Below are 17,747 nucleotides of genomic sequence, written 5' to 3'. Positions count from 1 at the left end.
TTACTGTATGTCTGTTTCAGCAGCAATATCGTAAAAGCCAATTTTTGGTAAAGTCGCAAATTTAAGCCACACTTTTTCCACGGTCAGTATTTGGGGGGGAAAGTGAGGCTTATATTCGGGCCAATGCGGTATTGATAGCCACTTGTATGGCTATTAATTGGGTGAAAATCTTAACTCTTTGACATTAGACGTATGGCTAGCCGAGGGACAGTGCAAATGATAGAATTGACAGACCTAGTTAGCACAAGCGAAGGAAGACCATCTAATCAATTTATTGAAAAGTGAAGGCTTTTCAGTATGTGTAGGAGCAATGAAATGCGAGGTGGTAACAACAGCTGCAGCAACAACAATACTAATAGACAGTACTGAGCTTGATGAGCCCCAAAAACAACCATGAACAGCAAGTCAGGAACAACCCTTGGTTACAGCTCATGGTTTCTTTGAAAGTGCCCCATTGAATCTCATAGGATATAGCCATGGTTAGGGCTGCCATCTTAGTCCTGTTTATCCTTCACCTGTATTCAGCATCTTGATACTGATATTCCTCTTTCTCTATTTTATTTTTTACAAAAAACAGAAGTTATCTTTCCATCCTGGTCCCCAGACCTACCAACACAGGTAAGATTTTTCTTTTCTTTCAAGTCATTCTCATCGGTCTAGGTAAAGGGTAAAGGGACCCCGACCGTTAGGTCTAGTCGCGGACAACTCTGGGTTTGCGGTGCTCATCTCGCTTTATTGGCCGAGGGAGCCTGCGTACAGCTTCCGGGTCATGAGGCCAGCATGACTAAGCCGCTTCTGGTGAACCAGAGCAGTGCACGGAAACGCCGTTTACTTTCCTGCCGGAGCGGTGCCTATTTATCTACTTGCACTTTGACGTGCTTTCGAACTGCTAGGTTGGCAGGAGCAGGGACCGACCAACGGGAGCTCACCCCGTCGCAGGGATTCGAACCACTGACCTTCTGATCGAAAGCACACCAGTGCAAGTAGATAAATAGGTGGCGGAAAGGTAAATGGCGTTTCTGTGCGCTGCTCTGGTTTCGCCAGAAGCGGCTTAGTCATGTTGGCCACATGACACGGAAAAACTGTCTGCGGACAAATGCCGGCTCCCTCGGCCAGTAAAACGAGATGAGCGCCGCAACCCCAGAGTTGTTCACGACTGGACTTAACTGTCAGGGGTCCTTTACCTTTTTTCAGCTGGTAAGAACGCTCCTTTTGTTTGATCTGCTTATTTACTGCCACTGGGGGAGGGAATCTGATTCCCCGAAGTCTGGTACTACCCACATATCTTTACAAAGGTTCGTGAACACAGCACATGATATTATGGGCTGTCCCCTGGGCCCGCTAGATGACATCGCAAGGGATCGATGCCTTAGGAGAGTGAGAAATTCTCAGGGACGATTCTCAGCACCTCTTCAATCTTCTACCCTCGGGCAGGAGATATAGAAGTATAACCAGTCATACCAACAGGCTAAAAAACAGTTTCTATCTGTGGGCTGTTAGGCTGCTGAACGGAAAATAATATAATGCAACTGACTTTCGGGGTTGGTGTGTTGTGCGACAAGCACATAAAGTGCAATGAAATTGAGTGTTTGGGTGGGGACGCTCGGTTAATTTCATTGTACAGTGGTACCTCGGGTTAAGTACTTAATTCGTTCCGGAGGTCCGTACTTAACCTGAAACTGTTCTTAACCTGAAGCACCACTTTAGCTAATGGGGCCTCCTGCTGCTGCCGCGCCGCCGGAGCACAATTTCTGTTCTCATCCTGAAGCAAAGTTCTTAACCTGAAGCAATATGTCTGGGTTAGCGGAGTCTGTAACCTGAAGCGTATGTAACCTGAAGCATATGTAACCCGAGGTACCACTGTACATAGGTTGTACATTGACAATAAAGGTATTAATATTATATGTTATTGTCAGGTGGCATCACAGAGCCACCACTTGCCTTCTGGAGTTGGACAGTCCCAGGGAGAGACTGACACGCCCATACGCAGAGATTCTAAGGGGGTGGATCACGACAACCCATGATGCATTGGGGCAGCTCCTCTTCTTTGGTGGCCTGGTTTCTGTTTCTCACCTCTCCTCTGCCTTCCTTTCAGGACAGTTCTCCTTCACCGCAGATCGCTTCTAAGGCGTCCTGTGCCAGTTTCAACCCCGAGTTCACTCTTCCCCTACCGGAGCTGAGGTTTCTCAGCCTGGCCAACAACCAGGTGACTGGATCCTTCCTTTTCCATTGTAAACGAGACACACTGTTTTTTTGCAACTAAGTGGTAGAGGCGGGTTTGTCTAGGAATCGCTACGATCTTATATCGCCCCGTTGGAGGACCTGGCTTCTAGTACTCAACATCATCATCATCATTTTATTTATACCTCGCCCATCTGGCTAGGTTTCCCCAGCCACTCTGGACGGCTCCCAACAGAACTGAAAACAGAATAAAACTTCAAACATTAAAAACTTCCCTAAACAGGGCTGCCTTCAGGTGTCTTCTAAAAGTCAGATAGTTGTTTATTTCCTTGACATCTGGTGGGAGGGCGTTCCACAGGGCGGGTGCCACCACCCAGAAGGCCCTCTGCCTGGTTCCCTGTAAGCTCACTTCTTGCAGGGAGGGAACTGCCAGAAGGCCCTCGGCGCTGGACCTCCGTGTCTGGGCTGAATGATACGGGTGGAGATGCTCCTTCAGGTCTACTGGGCCGAGGCCGTTTAGGGCTTTAAAGGTCAGCACCAACACTTTGAATTGTGCTTGGAAACATACTGGGAGTCAATGTAGGTCTTTCAGGCCCTCAGAGCTGGACCTCAGTGACCGGGCTGAACGATGGGAGTGGAGACGCTCTTTCAGGTGTCTAGAGGACCTCAGGCTTCAAAGCCCCTCCCCGGGAGGTACTTCTGGTGGCAGAGGAGACCACACTCAGTATGGAGTGGGGCAGGAAACACCTTTGCATGCCAAGAAGATGCTCTGCCATGCCTAGAAAATATTATGACAACACTCAGACGCCACCACTAAGAACAAGTTCTCACAGAGGTGGCAAATCTCTATGGCACTTCAGAGTTGCAAGTTGTTGCCCATCATTCTTCTTCATAAAAAACCACCCCCCAAAAAACCAACCTTCCAGACTGAAATCTAGACCCCTCACGGAGGAGAAAAGGCTAGAACCCTTCTCCCTGACATGCAAATTTTCTTTCTTTCTTTCTTTCTTTCTTTCTTTCTTTCTTTCTTTCTTTCTTTCTCAAAAGAAAGAACCCCCCCCAATATATATATTACGAAGGCCTATATTCCTATACATGCACCACAACTTAAAATAGTATCTATCCATCTGTAAAACATGTTCTTATGAAGTGACCCACAAGTTGCCTTTGGATCTGGTCTTTGCTTTCCTGGGTGATTTGTGAACGAAATGAAGCTCCAGCAAAGGCACCTCTCTGCTTTCTTCCCCCTGCCAGTCTTAATTTGTGAGGCAATTTTCCCCTCAGGGCAATACGGCACCCTCCCATGTACCAAGTGTTCAAATGTACACCCTTTAATACTCTTCTGAATGCGGCTATAACCCTATGCGCTGCCACTAAATGAAATTCAATTACCGGTTCATCCACCAAGCCCTGATTTCAGTCGTCGTTTAAATACAGGCTCTGTAGCGTAGGCTCTGGAGACTTCATGATATGCTGATGAGTAATTTTACTTATCGCATTAAACACTTGTTCCCCCCAATTTGCCACTTTTGTGCATGTCCACCACAAGTGTCTATAGGTGCCTCTGTTCCCCCATTCTCACCAGCACATCAGTGGAGTATGTTTATGCGCATATGAATGTTTACCTGAGGTTAAATACAATGTCTGCATTATCTTCAGAATTGTTTCGTTGATGCTGGGTGCATTTTCTATGTCCAGGAATTGATTGATTGATTGATTGATTGATTGATTGATTGATGGATGGATGGATAGATGGATGGATGGATGGATAGATTGTGCAAATATTTGGTCCTGTGAGCCACTTTTTGAAGTGGGGTAGCCCCAATGCACCAGCCTCCTTCCTAAGCCTAAATCTTAACGCTGGTCCTTTTAACGCTGGCTCCCTTTCACAGCCGTGACTCACAGTCACCTACCAGCCTGAAAGCACTGCTGTGCTCTGATTTGCAGATCGAACACGAGGAAGATTTGTTAGCCGTGGCTCTTTTCCCATCGCTGACCGAGCTGACGTTCCACGGCAACCCTTTCACCACATCGCGCAGCGGTAAAACGAGAACAGCAGCAACCATTTTCTAGTCCCTGTGGTTATGGGCAGGGCCAGCAACAGGTTTCTAGTCCCTGTGGTTAGGTAAAGGTAAAGGGACCCCTGACCACTAGGTCCAGTCGTGACCGACTCTGGGGTTGCAGCGCTCATCTCGCTTTATTGGCCGAGGGAGCCAGCGTACAGCTTCCGGATCACATGGCCAGCATGACTAAGCCGCTTCTGGCGAACCAGAGCAGCGCACGGAAACGCCGTTTACCTTCCCGCCAGAGTGGTACCTATTTATCTACTTGCACTTTGACGTGCTTTCAAACTGCTAGGTTGGCAGGAGCAGGGACCGAGCAACGGGAGCTCACCCCATCGCGGGGATTCGAGCCGCCGACCTTCTGATCAGCAAGTCCTAGGCTCTGTGGTTTAACCCACAGCGCCACCTGCGTCCCTGTGGTTATAGGCATGAAAATGCCTGCTGTGAAACCTTAGAAGCCAGAAGTTGCCTAAATTAGATTTTCTGTGCTCTGCAGATCTCACCTCTTCCTGTGACTAGGAGAGCCAGAATAAAGAGGGCAAAGTCATCAGAATAAAGTTACGTTGCCTCAATCTGCACATTTTATGTAGGTTGCAGAATTCATAGAGTTTGGAGCGCCCAGGTGCAAATTTTTAGTCCAAGTCTGCACAGCACTGCTGCAGCTGCCTCCACTCTCTGTGCTACCTTGTGGTTCCTCTTTGTCGCTAGCCGAAATGCATCATGGAAATGAAGCTAAACTATTCAACATAGACCACCCAGTTGCTTAATAACGATTCCCTCCCCCTTTCTTTTCTTTTCTTTTCTTCCCTTCCTTTCCAGGTGACCCGCCTTTACTCACCAGTTTCCTTCAGAACAAGCTGGGGATTAAAATGGTTCGGAAGAAAATTTCAAAACTGGAAAAGCCACGTATCTTTATACCCAACAAGCCTAGCCGGAAGGTAGGAGCCCTTTAGGAAGGCGTTAAGGAAGTCCGTTTCAGGTCGGGCGCGTAGGAATTCTCTGTGATTCCTGCATTGCAGGGGGTTGGACTAGATGACCGGTGGGGTCCCTTCCAGCTCTATGATTCTGTTGTTGTTTATTGAGGAGAATGGGGCAAGAGGAAGATGATGTTTCCGCTGTTGCCCATCAAACTTAGAAGGGCCAAGGAACCTCCCTGCAGCTGAGAGAGACTCATAACCTAAAGATTTGGCTGGCACATGGAGTTCAATTTAATATATGAATTTTAGCTTCTGCCCACCCACTGCTGCTCCCCTACAGACCCTCCCAGGTGCTAAGATCAGCAGAGGGGGGACCCTCTTAGTAGTTTCTCCACTCTCAGGCGCAAGCTGGTGGGGGCGGCCTGGGAGAATGCAATCTGTGTCACAGACACTCAGCCATGGAATTCCCTCCCCACAAAGGTGCGCTTGGCAACTTCCTTGCATACCGTAGTTTCCATCATAAGCTGAAGACACGCCTCCTTTCCCTGGCCCCTGAAATGTGCATTTTCAGGACCCGACCAATTGCTGTGGCGGTCATTTGTTTTAAACTCGTTTTCATATCAAATTGCCCTGACCTGCCCTTGGGCCTTAGGATGAATTATTTCATTATTATTTATTAAATTTGTACGCCACCCATCACCCGAAGGTATCAGGGCGGTTCACAGCATAAAAATACGAGATAAAAACACTAAATACATAATGAAAGCCAGAAGAAAAACATACCAGTAACCCCCACTCCCCCCATCCTGGGTAATAAATAACAACAACAACAACAACAACAACCAGTTGTTGTTATTTGGCAACCCAGATCCAAGATCTCATTCCTTCCCTTCCAAAGTCCTGCCTACTCCTGTTCTGCCAGCAGCAGATGCATTCCCTTCTAGCCTCAGAATAAGGAACTTCTGGACCTTTCAGATTTTGAACTCCCAACTCCCATCCTCCCTGACCCTTGGCCACTTTGGATGAGGCTGATGGGAGAAGGAGCCTGACCACATCTGGAGGGCCTATGGGTTCCTCCATCCATCTCTTAAGCCCTGAGTTTCCCCTGCCAGCTTATCATTTTCTCAGCTCTGTTCATTCCCCAAATCTTCCTAAACATACTCCTCTGCAATGGGAAAAGGGGTGCCGTTTTCTCCCACTGCTTAGTTTCTGAAAAGTGCAACGGTGATTGGGTGCATAGCTATCAACCGTCCCTTATTTGGCGGAAAACTCCCTTATACTAGCGCCATTTCCCGCTGCTGTCCGGGGTTGATGATGTCCCTTAAATTTCCCGGGTTTCATGCTCACCCAGCTCGGGAGGGAAGCGGTGGCTCAGGGTCCTCCGCCTCGAGAGAGCAAGAGAGAGAGTGCGCACGAGCTGCCGCGTCTCCGTCTCTCCCTTTTCCCCCTCAGGGGCACGTCATGAGGAGACAGGTGGCGGCAGGTGGGCAGGCAGCCCCTCTCTTGTGAGACTTCCGCTGCGCTGCCATGGGAAGCTGGAGGCGGCGGTGGCTGAGGAAGCGGCCTGAGGGAGGAGGAAGAGGAGGGGATGGGGAGGGATGGAGAAGGGCGGTGCTTCAGTGGCTGCGGCTGTGCCGCAACCGCCTCATGCCAGGCTCGCGGGCGAGAGTCTCCCTCCCTCCCTCCCTCCCTCCCTCTCTCTCGGGCGGGGAAGGGCCGATGGAACTCCTCGCGCCAGGACGACAGCAGCCCCGATGTGCATAAGCTAAGGAAAATCCCTTATTTTGGCTACTGATCCCTTATTTTTGAGGCTGTTGGTCCCTTATTTTCAAATCTGTAAGTTGACAGCTATGATTGGGTAGGGTGCAGGAAGAACGACACTTGTGGTTATTTATTTCATGAAGTTTTTGCACCATTTGATTGCAAAACAACGACAAGAAGTTCTTAAAAATGTGGAATGGGCACCATGGGGCAGCTGAAATAGTGCCAGTTCTGCTGATTAATGATTAGGGTTTTAAGAGCTGTAGGTTGCGGCCAGGGATGGGTGCTGGGTTTGGAAAGACAGGAGACTGCTGCGCTGTGGTCCTCCCAGGTCTAGAATGCATCACACCGTGGCCTTCTGTGTCTTTTGCAGGTGAAAGCACAGCTGCCCAAGGTCCAAAAGCGGCCTCAGATGCTAGAAGACCACCTGGAGACCACCTTCTGGCAGCTGTGGACAGGTGCAGACCTGGATCCCAATAAAAGAGCGAGTCTGGATGAGCCTTTACCACCCATCAAGAGATTTTCACTACCGTATAAACCAGAGAAGCCCGTCTTGCCTCTTAAGGAGGAGGAAATATCTGCACCCTCTTCTCTGGAGTGTTGTGTTTGTGATGCTCCAGCAGACCAGCTCTCAGAAGACCAGCTGGAAGACGTTCCTGAAGGCCAGTCTTCGCTAGCTGACTTAGTGTTTGGAAATGTTGCGTCCACTCAACCTCCTGTGGAGCAGCTCCCACCTGAACCTCTCCCACCAGAAGAGAATCTGCCTGAACCCAGCCCTCTGATCACAGCTCCTTCAAAGGGACAAGACTTGCCCAGGAGGCCTCAGTTCATCTCATTGTCTTTGCCAGGGCAGGACCACGGTGCTCCTGTCCCTCCTCCCAACTCACCTTTGCCTTTGCAAGAGCAGGGTCTCTCCGAAGGTTCTCCAGCAGAACCAGATCAGCTGAGGCCGTTTCCACCCCGCAGCTCGCTTTTGCCAGGACGAAGTAGATCAGAACCTCTTCCACCAGCTCATTCTCCCGCAGGGGAGCAGGACTTGTCCGGGTCTCCAGCCAGATCCCTGTCGGTGGGACAGGGCTTTCCTGATGCCTCTCCACCAGCTGGACCGCCGGCAGTGGAGGGTGAACACCTGGAACCCATCCCACCAGCCAGCTCAGCTCCCCAAGGACCGGAGTTGCCAGAACTTGTCTCAGCTACTAGATCAACCTTAGCAGGTCCACCGATGATTCTCCTGCCAACCACTTCTCCTGCAGAAGGTCAAGATCAGGTGGAGCCACCTCTGCCACGCAGCTCAGCTTCCGAAAGTTTGCCTGGACCTGTTCCACCACACTTGTCTGGGACTCTCCTGCCAACCACTTCTCCTCCAGAAGGGCAAGATCAGGTGGAGCCACCTCTGCCACGCAGCTCAGCTTCCGAAAGTTTGCCTGGACCTGTTCCACCACACTTGTCTGGGACTCTCCTGCCAACCACTTCTCCTCCAGAAGGGCAAGATCAGGTGGAGCCCTCTCAGGACCTGGCAGAACCCGTCTCTCCATCGATGCCCCGCTTGGAGGAACCAGCTCCCTCTGAGCCCGTTCCACCACCTGGATCCCCTCCAGCAGAACAAGATCACCTGGAACCTGCTCCACTGCCCACCTCACGTGCACAAGAGCAGATTCCGCCAGAGCCCGTTCCACCACCTGGATACCCTCCAGGGGAACAGGACTTGGCCCAGCCAAGCCCTCCTTCAGCTGAACGGAATCTTTCTTGGACTTCGCAACCAACCGGATCCCCTCCAGGAGGGCAGGATCATCTGGAACCCGTTCCACCGGCCACCTCACCGGTCCAAGAACCCGACCGATCGGGTTCCGAGCCCCAAGATGGATCAGAGGAAGAGGAGTTTTCAGAATCTCGACCAGCCAGCTTAACTTCTGTGGAATGTGGCCTGTCTGGGTCGTCTTCTAGGGAGCTTTACATGCTCTTTGCCAAAGTCCACTCGAGCACGAAGCCTATTTTTGAAACATATGATAGTCTTTCTAGTGAGGGCGAGGTGTTTAGCGGCAGCGGGGAGTTCGTGGAGGCAGAGGAAACAGAATCCATTTTCATGACGCAGGTATGTCAGCTGGCAAAGTGCCGCAGTATTTAAGCAAGAGATGTTTACCAATGAAGCCATTCTAGAATCCCAACCTGTAGTTTACACTAGACAATGTATCGTCCCAAAACCGGTTTGAAGTCCATATTGCAGGCATCTCCAAACTCAGCCCTCCAGATGTTTGGGGACTACATAGACATATCAAATAGTCCAAATAGGTACCCCTGCCCGTACGGGCCAGTCGTGTCCGACTCGGGTTGTGCGCCCATCTCACTTAAGAGGCCGGGGGCCAGCGCTGTCCGAAGACACTTCCGGGTCACGTGGCCAGCGTGACGAAGCTGCTCTGGCAAGCCGGCACCAGCGCAGCACACGCAAACGCCGTTTACCTTCCCACTATAAAGCGGTACCTATTTATCTACTTGCACTTAAGGGTGCTTTCGAACTGCTAGGTGGGCAGGAGCTGGGACCGAAAGACGGGAGCTCACCGCGCTGCGGGTATTCGAACCGCCGACCATACGATCGGCAAGCCCTAGGCGCTGAGGTTTTACCCACAGCGCCACCCGCGTCCCTCTAGTCCAAATATTCTGCCTAAATTATAAAAAAAAATTTGTTGGGACTTCCCATGCTTCACATTCGGGGGGCGGGGGGCTCTGATCATCTCATATCTCTGTTGCCTTGAATAGCCTTTCCAATAGTTCCTTTAAATCTTCCTTCTTTCATGGCCTCTGAGTTGTTTCCACAAGCGAGTTGAAATAAGCAATGATATGTTTCTGTGTGGGTTTTGTGTATGACTCTCACATACCTCCATTTCTTTCTTGGGTCTGAAGGTGGACGAGGAGTCTGGTCCCTTGCCGAAGACTGAAAGGGTGGCATCCCCACGTAAGATGTCAGGCAAAGGAAAAAGAGAAGCCCAGCCAGTCCCCGAAAAATACAAGGGTTATGAAGAGCTGCTCGGCGGAGACCCTGGCGCGGATTTCGTTGACCCAGTGGGTGAGTTGACCTGGGACTGCTGGAAATGTCAAGTGCAGGCTTTGACCTTCCTTGTTCCAGTTGACAAAAGGATCTTGGCTGGGGCCCATGGTTGAACTTTCCTCTCCCATCACACAGAGAGCTACCATCTAACTTTTGCAAAGGTCCATCTGTCTCTGCATTGTCTACACTGCATGGGCCCTCAAGATTCACCTAGTGTATGTACTCAAGTTTTTAAAAATGCACATCTATTTCTTGAAGTCACTCTGTACTCTCTGCATTGATCTGTGTTTCGGGTGCTGAGTTGCTGTGTGTAAAATGAAGCTCTGTGGTCCCCGTTCACTAGAATGGTAAATCTAAAAACAACTACAGTGGTACCTCGGCTTTCGGACATCTCCGTTGATGAACATTTTGGTTTTTGAACGCCGTAAACCTGCAAGTAAACGCTTCGGTTTTCAAACATGCCTCAAAAGTCGAACATCGAATTTTCCGTATTGTGTTTTCGGTTTTCGAACGTTTCAGAACTCGAATGGTCTTCCGGACCATTTGAAAACCGATCTACCACTGTATAACTTTCCCCCTTTTTGGATAAAGTGGATTAAATTTGCAGGCCACTTCAGAGTGGATTAAGCCTCTCCAATTGCAGAGGAGAAAAGGTTCAGGGCTTTCTGCTGGGGGAGTAAAGGGGATTCATTTCCCTTCATAATCTTGTATGGGGAGGGGAAGCAGGGGGTCAGTCGACTTTTGCTCTTTCCCACCCTAACATAATGCAGAAATAGATGGATGGTGTATCTTATTGCTTGTTGCTTATTTTAAAGAGCTTTGTGGTGTCGTGGTGGAATTTATTTTCTAGTTGGATTCCTGAGAGATCTTCTAAACAGGGTTTACGTTAACATGGTTCCCACCCCCAATTTCCCCTCTGCTCCCATTTTTATTTCAACCAGGAATACAGCACAATGTCCAAGCTCTAGAGAAGGCGCTCCGATATCCCCGTGTGTACCGCGAATCAAAGGCCAGGCTGGACAGCTACCAGAAGCCTTATGTGCCTGCAGAGAAAAAGGTACTGTATTTTTCGCTCCATAAGACGCACCAGACCATAAGACGCACCTAGTTTTTAGAGGAGGAAAGGGGAAAACCCCCGGTTTTTTTGAGGATCAGCTCACACTTATGCAGCTTCTTTTGCAAAGGGGAAAAGTCCCGTTATTTTGAGGATCAGCTCAAAGTTGTGCAGCTTACTTTGCAAAGGGAAAAAATCTTGTTTTTATGGGGTTCAACTCACAGTTCTACAGCTTCTTTAGGAAAGGAAAGGGTGCCGTTTCTACTGTTTCCAGACAGATTATCTAATCAGCCAGTCTCATGTCGCTGGGGAAACAAACAGTATCCGTTTGCAGAACATTCAAGAATGGAGGCCTGGGCAAGGGCCGGGGCAGGAAAGGGAGCCAGCGATCAACCACACATTCACTCCATAAGACGCACAAACATTTCCCCTTACTTTTTAGGAGGAAAAAGGTACGTCTTATAGAGCGAAAAATACGGTAAATGGTATCCAGGGAAGTAAAACTCTTGCCTCTAGACCTGGGAGGTTGGAGCTCAAAATTCTGCTCAGGGGAGGGGTGTTTGGCAAACGGTTCCCTCTCTGCCTCAGTCCCCTATCTGTAAAATGGGAAGATACAAATGGAGGGGGCGTGTTGTCAAATGAACAAGCACATCAAGAAAGCGCTTTGTGAAATACTTTGCAAAATATCAATGCTAAATTGTACTGGGGTCACCCTCTAGATTAGTGACTTCCAAACTTTCTGGAGCCACCCCCCCCCTTTAGGTTCCGTAAACTCACTGCCCGCCTCCATTACTGCACCCTATAAAAAGCAATATTCAGAATAGCACTAAGGAAGATGACAACAGAGGCGGATTTCGGGGGACACAACCGGTTCGGTCACACTAGGTGCAGAACCTCAGGGACACTGCAACTATGATGTAGAATGGAAGGCGGGGGGAGGCACAGATTTTTGCGCTGCTCTGGTTTCTCCAGAAGCGGCTTAGTCCTGCTGGCCACAACTGTCTGGAAAACTGTCTGCGGATAAACGCCAGCTCCCTCGGCCGCTAAAGCGAGATGAGTGCCGCAACCCCAGAGTTGTCCGCGACTGGACTTAACTGTCAGGGGTCCTTTACCTTTATTTATACCGCGGTGGGCAATCCCCAGCAAAAGGTTGCAGCGTGGAGCGTGAAGGGCAGGCAGACACAACACCCTCCAGGATGCTCATTTGCATTCCTCCCTCCTCTCCTGTCCCCCCCCCATAAAAAGCAGACACTGGGCATTCCATGGCCACTGAGCATGCTCAGTCCTCATCCAGCTGCCTCATTGTTTTTTAGCACTCCCCCCCCCGCACCATTTTGGCTATGCAGTGGTACCTCGGGTTAAGTACTTAATTCGTTCCGGAGGTCTGTTCTTAACCTGAAACTGTTCTTAACCTGAAGCACCACTTTACCTAATGGGGCCTCCTGCTGCTGCCGTGCCGCCAGAGCACAATTTCTGTTCTCATCCTGAAGCAAAGTTCTGAACCCGAGGTACTATTTCTGGGTTAGCGGAGTCTGTAACCTGAAGCATATGTAACCCGAGGTACCATTGTATAAGGATCGGCCCGCACTCCTGAGCATCACCAATAGAGGGAACGGTAAGTGAAGATGTGGGGATTGTCCGTGGCCTTCTCATTTTGATCCGCTTTCTGTGCAGGCCTTGAGTGTCCGTCCGCCACCAGCTGAAAAGACCCGGCTGCAGAAGCTGGAAGAAATCCTCCTGAAGATGCGCAACCCGACGAATATCATACAGATGCCGCTAGGTATTTATTTATTTAATAAAATTAACGCACCACTTGATTGCAGAAAGAAACCTCTGAGCGGATTACAAACAAGGTAAAGCAACAAAAGGATCAGTGAGAAAAATTAAGAAAAATGAGCAACAGTTAGTGTTGCTGGGGGGGGGGGACGCTGGTGGCGCTGTGGTCTAAACCACACAGCCTAGGGCTTGCCGATTGGAAGGTCAGCGGTTCGAATCCCCGCGACGGAGTGAGCTCCCGTTGTTCAGTCCCTGCTCCTTCCCACCTAGCAGTTTGAAAGCACGTCAAATGTGCAAGCAGATCAATAGGTACCGCTCTGGTGGGAAGGTAAACGGCGTCTCCGTGTGCTGCTCTGGTTTCACCAGAAGTGGCTTAGTCATGCTGGCCATTTGACCTGGAAAAAACTGTCTGTGGACAAACGCCGGCTCCCTCGGCCAGTAAAGCGAGATGAGCGCCGCAACCCCAGAGTCGTTCGCAAGTGGATTTAACTGTCAGGGGTCCTTTACCTTTTTTAGCTCCGTTGGTTAGAAGGTGGTGCTGAGAATGCCAGGGTTGCAGGTTTAATCCCCATATGGGGCAGCTGCCCTTTCCTGCATTGCAGGGGGTTGGACTGGATGACCCACAATGTCCCTTCCAACTCTAAAATTCTATGAAACCTTCTAAAAAGTTAAAACAAAAATAGACTAAAAAGAGATTAAGACTCACTCACACAGCAACGCTAACCTGTTTTCCATCTAACCTCCCTTGCTCCTCTCTCGCAGTGGGCAGAAGCAGAATACAGTGGTACCTCGGGTTAAGTACTTAATTTGTTCCGGAGGTCCGTTCTTAACCTGAAACCGTTCTTAACCTGAAGCACCACTTCAGCTAATGGGGCCTCCCAGTGCAGCCGGAGCACGATTTCTGTTCTCACCCCGAAGCAAAGTTCTTAACCCGAGGTACTATTTCTGGGTTAGTGGAGTCTGTAACCTGAAGCGTCTGTAACCTGAAGCATATGTAACCCGAGGTACCACTGTATATTATGCAAATGCAATGAAAAATAGACCTGCCTGACTGCAGTTTGGTTCTGTTAATAAGAACACAAGAGCCTACTGGACTGGGCCCATCTAATGGAGAATCCTGTTCTCACAGTGGCCAACCAGATACCTGTGGGAAACTGGCAAGCAGGATCCGAGCACAAGGGCCCTCTCCCCTGCTGTGGTTTCCAGCAAATGGGATTCAGAAACATTGGAAGCAGAACAGAGCCATTGTGGCTGGTAGCCCCCGATAGCCCTCCATGCATTTGTCTAACCGTCCTCCAAAGCCATCCCAGTGCATAGCTGCCAACGTTTCCCTTTTTAAAAGGGAAATTCCCTTATTCCAAATAGGATTCCTCGCAAGAAAAGGGAAAAGTTGACAGCTATGTCCCAGTTGGTGGCCATCACTACCTCCTGTGGGAGTTCCATAGTTTAGTTGTGTACGGCACAAAGAGGCCCTTTCTTTCCTGCGTTCTTTGCAGTGTGCATCCTGCGGAGGAAGAAAGACAACTGGCGCGAGTACCGGCAGGCCCTGGCGATGCTGAAGGAGTTCCGGAAGGAGTATAAAGCGGCAGTGGCCAGCTGCAACAAGCAGGTCGAGTCCAAAGCCATTAGTAAGAAGGGTACCAGTGCAGAGGAGACGAGCCAAAACTTGATGCTCGAGGGTCTCCCGGAGGCCGAGGTGGGTGGGCACCTGCTTGAAGAATCCTCGGTCCCTATGGAGGAGAAAGGATTTTCTCCATCCAATCCGAAGAAAGCTCAATTTAAACTGGACTGCTGAAGAACCTCCTCTTTTTACAAGACATAGAGCTATTTGCTGTATTTTCCAAAGAGCCCCTTGTCCCAGGAGGCCATAGTGGTGTAACTAGCAGCCATAGGAACAGAGGTTACCTACTTTCAAAACCCTCTGCGAAGGTTTGACCCGCTCGGGGTTACAGGCTAAGAGTAGTTCAGGCTCCACTTCGGTGCAGACGTTCAGAGGCGCAACAGAAAACCGACGGGAACCGCTAGGCGCACTCCGAAAGGCTGTTTCAGGACGCAGTTCCCATCTAAATCATGAGACTTGGACCCGGGCAGCCGCCGCAAAAGCAGTGAAATAAAGGTGTCATGGTGGGCCTCCGGTTTTATCGAATGACTACGGCCTAAGTCCCCCCTTTTACAATTGTTCAGATGGAAGAACCTTGGTAGAATCTGTTGGGAGAGGGAAAGAAGTCATGCCAAGACAGCCTTCCATAGAAGCAATGACTGGCACAGAAAGGCTTTGTCACCCCAATTGCCCATGTAGTTGCTAGACATTTCCCCACTTGCCCCAAACCAGAGGAGTCGGTAAAAGGGCATGTTGTCCCTTGCACACTTCTTTTGCTTTGCAGGTTTAAATTGCCCCCGACACCTCACGACTGCTTGCCCCGACTCTTTCCTTTCCCCTTAGGCTGTGGCTCCAGGGGGGGGAAAAAAGGAATTAAATATTTAATCCTTAAGGTAATTGTGCAGTTAATATTCTGCTTTATGTACCCGGTAATACTTCACAATCCACTCTCTGAGCTCGAAGAGAATTGGCATTTGCAGATGTGGTCTTTTCAGATCAGTTAGCTAAACTACCCAATAACAATTCATGGGCCAAACCTTGCTGTTTCTTTTACCAAGGCAGAATTCCCTCTTAAGACCACTCAAGGTTCAAAGGGCAACCACTTAAATTAGTACAGTTCTGCAGGGAGGGAGAGGCAAGGGCAATGGCCACCCCCAGCGGCAGGCTACCATGTACACACAGGACACACACACCCAGTCCCATTCTTCCTCATAGTCCAGACTTCCGAGTCCCATGGCTTTTCCTCCATGAGCTCAGGCAGAATGGCTTGGCTTCCTCACACCGAGTCACCATCATGTTTTCTCTAGATTCAAGCACTTCTCTTTTGCCCATGCGTGGGAATGCCTGCATCTCATTCCCTGGGCATGTACATGGGAGCATGAAGGCACATGCCCAGAGATCAGCTCGGCCTGTTTCCTCTGTGAGCCCCCTCTCTGGTGCATGAAGCACATTTTACCCTCTCAGATCGAAATCTATTTTTGTTGCACAGAACTCTCTAAAATTCCTTGAAACCCAAGCCAGTCTGGGGCTGCATTCTACCTTGCTGGTACAGTGGGACTACTAGACAGAGGTAGGGATGCATAGGCTACTGAATGTGCATTTGAGTAGCCCTTGGAAAATTCTAAGAAACTTGTAAGTAGATGGAAGAAATAAAAGCATCTCTAAAGAAGAGTTAAAATCACCACTGCTGGATCAGCATGGAAGATGGGCTAAGTCCCGTCCCCCTTCCAATTTATCTGACTGCTAGTTAAGTATTGATCCTTGTCCAGGGTGGCAACGTAGGTAAAACTACGCTAAAGGGGGTTGTGGGTGAATAACTACAAAAATGATCCACTCTCCACAGTCATTTCCTGGTCAACTCAACTATCTTATTTTAGGTGGAGGGGCTTGTCAGAGGGAAACTGAGGAAAGCATGCAATTTCATTGTGTCAGAATCAGTAGCTGGGTTGGGTTAAAGGACATCCACTTTTCTTTTCTTTTTTACTGTTGCAAACCGCCTTCCCCCACCCCCACAAATCCATTTCTAAGGACTTAGCGAGGGAGACTTGTCTATCTTTACCCATAAAGACACACACACACATTCGTTTCTCAGTAAACAGATTTGTTTTATCAAAAAATCTGATGAAGCCACAGTGATTCAGTTGCGATCTCAAAAATGATGCTTTGTCTTGTACTGCACTGGTTTTCAAGTACCAAGCGGAGGATACACACCAAAGCACAAAATGATTTAAAGCATACTGGGGGGAGGGGGGCGGTGTTGGGAGAAGGGAATTAGATAAATGCAGCAACATCAATTTTTCTGGGAACAGTCTGACAGTAAACACCAGTAGAACCTAGCTTACACAAAATCCCACCAATGGTAACCAAAAAAAGGTGTTTTCTTTGTTTGCATAGTGGATAGCTAATTCTAAACCTGCTTGCAGTGTTTTAAATAGTTGGAAAAGGAACAATGTTTTCCATCAGATTCCTAATAACACAACATTTAGGAAGATGGCGGCACCAGCTGCAGAGTTCAGCAGTGCAGTTTTGACCTTACTGTGGAGACTCAGCACAGAGTTTCACATCCAGTCAGTTCCTGGGCAAGGAATGTTACTTTAAGCAACTGCATCTGGTCCTCTCCGAGAGCTGAGACTGGTTTTGGGTGGCACCTTCCTGAAGGCAAGGCCGCCTTAATCCACCAGTAAAGATGAAAATCAAGATGCCAGCGTGATCCTTTTTAAAAAGCCCAACAAGAAGCCTTGCAGGTGCTCGTTGAAGCAATGTCCAGGTTTGCTTTTTGTCCTTTTTTTTGGGGGGGGGGGAATCAATGCATTATAGAAAGTCTTTAAGGCTTGTACTTTCCTCTTCCTTTGCCTTCATTGAGAGAACTTCAACAAAGTGCTTGGGTTTGACCTGTAGTCCATGACATGCCCCACAATACATTTGAAGAGAAAGAATACTGACAGTTATATAATAAAATGCAATACAATCATCGTACAAAATCCAATCTTTTGGCACTTTCCCCATCTTCGCTATTTCCACCGACATCCGTAATCAACTGAAGAACTTGCATCGCTCCCTTTTCCAAACAGGGATATCCAGGAGGGTCAGAGTGGATTTTCAGGGTCAGATTGTGTCTTTGGCAGCTGCATTCATTCACTCACTGTCAAGATCTCTCCCCCCCAACTGAGCTTTAAACAGAACCCCATTTTTAAACCTCATCAGGAACCAAAAGTCTGACAAAGGCAAGAGCCGGTAAGCAGGAAGTTCACACCCACTGACATTTATGGCAAGACTCTCTTTGACCTCTGTGGGTACGTAACAGGCCCAACGGTAGTGCTCTCCTTGATAAGTAGGCAAGCCTGGGTCAGTT

At 49.1% G+C, this 17,747-nt stretch overlaps 3 protein-coding genes across 5 annotated transcripts in view; 2 read left to right on the top strand and 1 right to left on the bottom strand.

The window, feature by feature from the left end:
- XRRA1 (X-ray radiation resistance associated 1) overlaps window positions 1-14,925 on the top strand; it is a 41,776-nt gene extending 26,851 nt beyond the window's left edge. For all 3 annotated transcript variants that reach the window (XM_053385058.1, XM_053385059.1, XM_053385057.1), the window contains 9 exons: window positions 578-618; window positions 2,096-2,206; window positions 4,129-4,222; window positions 5,064-5,182; window positions 7,296-9,014; window positions 9,821-9,983; window positions 10,907-11,022; window positions 12,694-12,799; window positions 14,292-14,925. In XM_053385058.1, the coding sequence (XP_053241033.1) occupies window positions 578-618; window positions 2,096-2,206; window positions 4,129-4,222; window positions 5,064-5,182; window positions 7,296-9,014; window positions 9,821-9,983; window positions 10,907-11,022; window positions 12,694-12,799; window positions 14,292-14,590 (2,768 nt within the window). In that variant the 3' untranslated portion in view covers window positions 14,591-14,925. The remainder of the gene's footprint in view (window positions 1-577; window positions 619-2,095; window positions 2,207-4,128; window positions 4,223-5,063; window positions 5,183-7,295; window positions 9,015-9,820; window positions 9,984-10,906; window positions 11,023-12,693; window positions 12,800-14,291) is intronic.
- POLD3 (DNA polymerase delta 3, accessory subunit) overlaps window positions 1-17,747 on the bottom strand; it is a 240,208-nt gene that overhangs the window by 75,023 nt on the left and 147,438 nt on the right. The gene's annotated exons all lie outside the window — the stretch shown is intronic.
- PPME1 (protein phosphatase methylesterase 1) overlaps window positions 1-17,747 on the top strand; it is a 252,123-nt gene that overhangs the window by 178,813 nt on the left and 55,563 nt on the right. The gene's annotated exons all lie outside the window — the stretch shown is intronic.

The sequence above is a fragment of the Podarcis raffonei genome, chromosome 4 (genome assembly GCF_027172205.1).
Source record: "Podarcis raffonei isolate rPodRaf1 chromosome 4, rPodRaf1.pri, whole genome shotgun sequence".
Lineage (NCBI taxonomy): Eukaryota > Metazoa > Chordata > Lepidosauria > Squamata > Lacertidae > Podarcis > Podarcis raffonei.
Note: the sequence above shows the minus strand (reverse complement) of the source record. Positions and strands in the feature narration are given on the sequence as shown.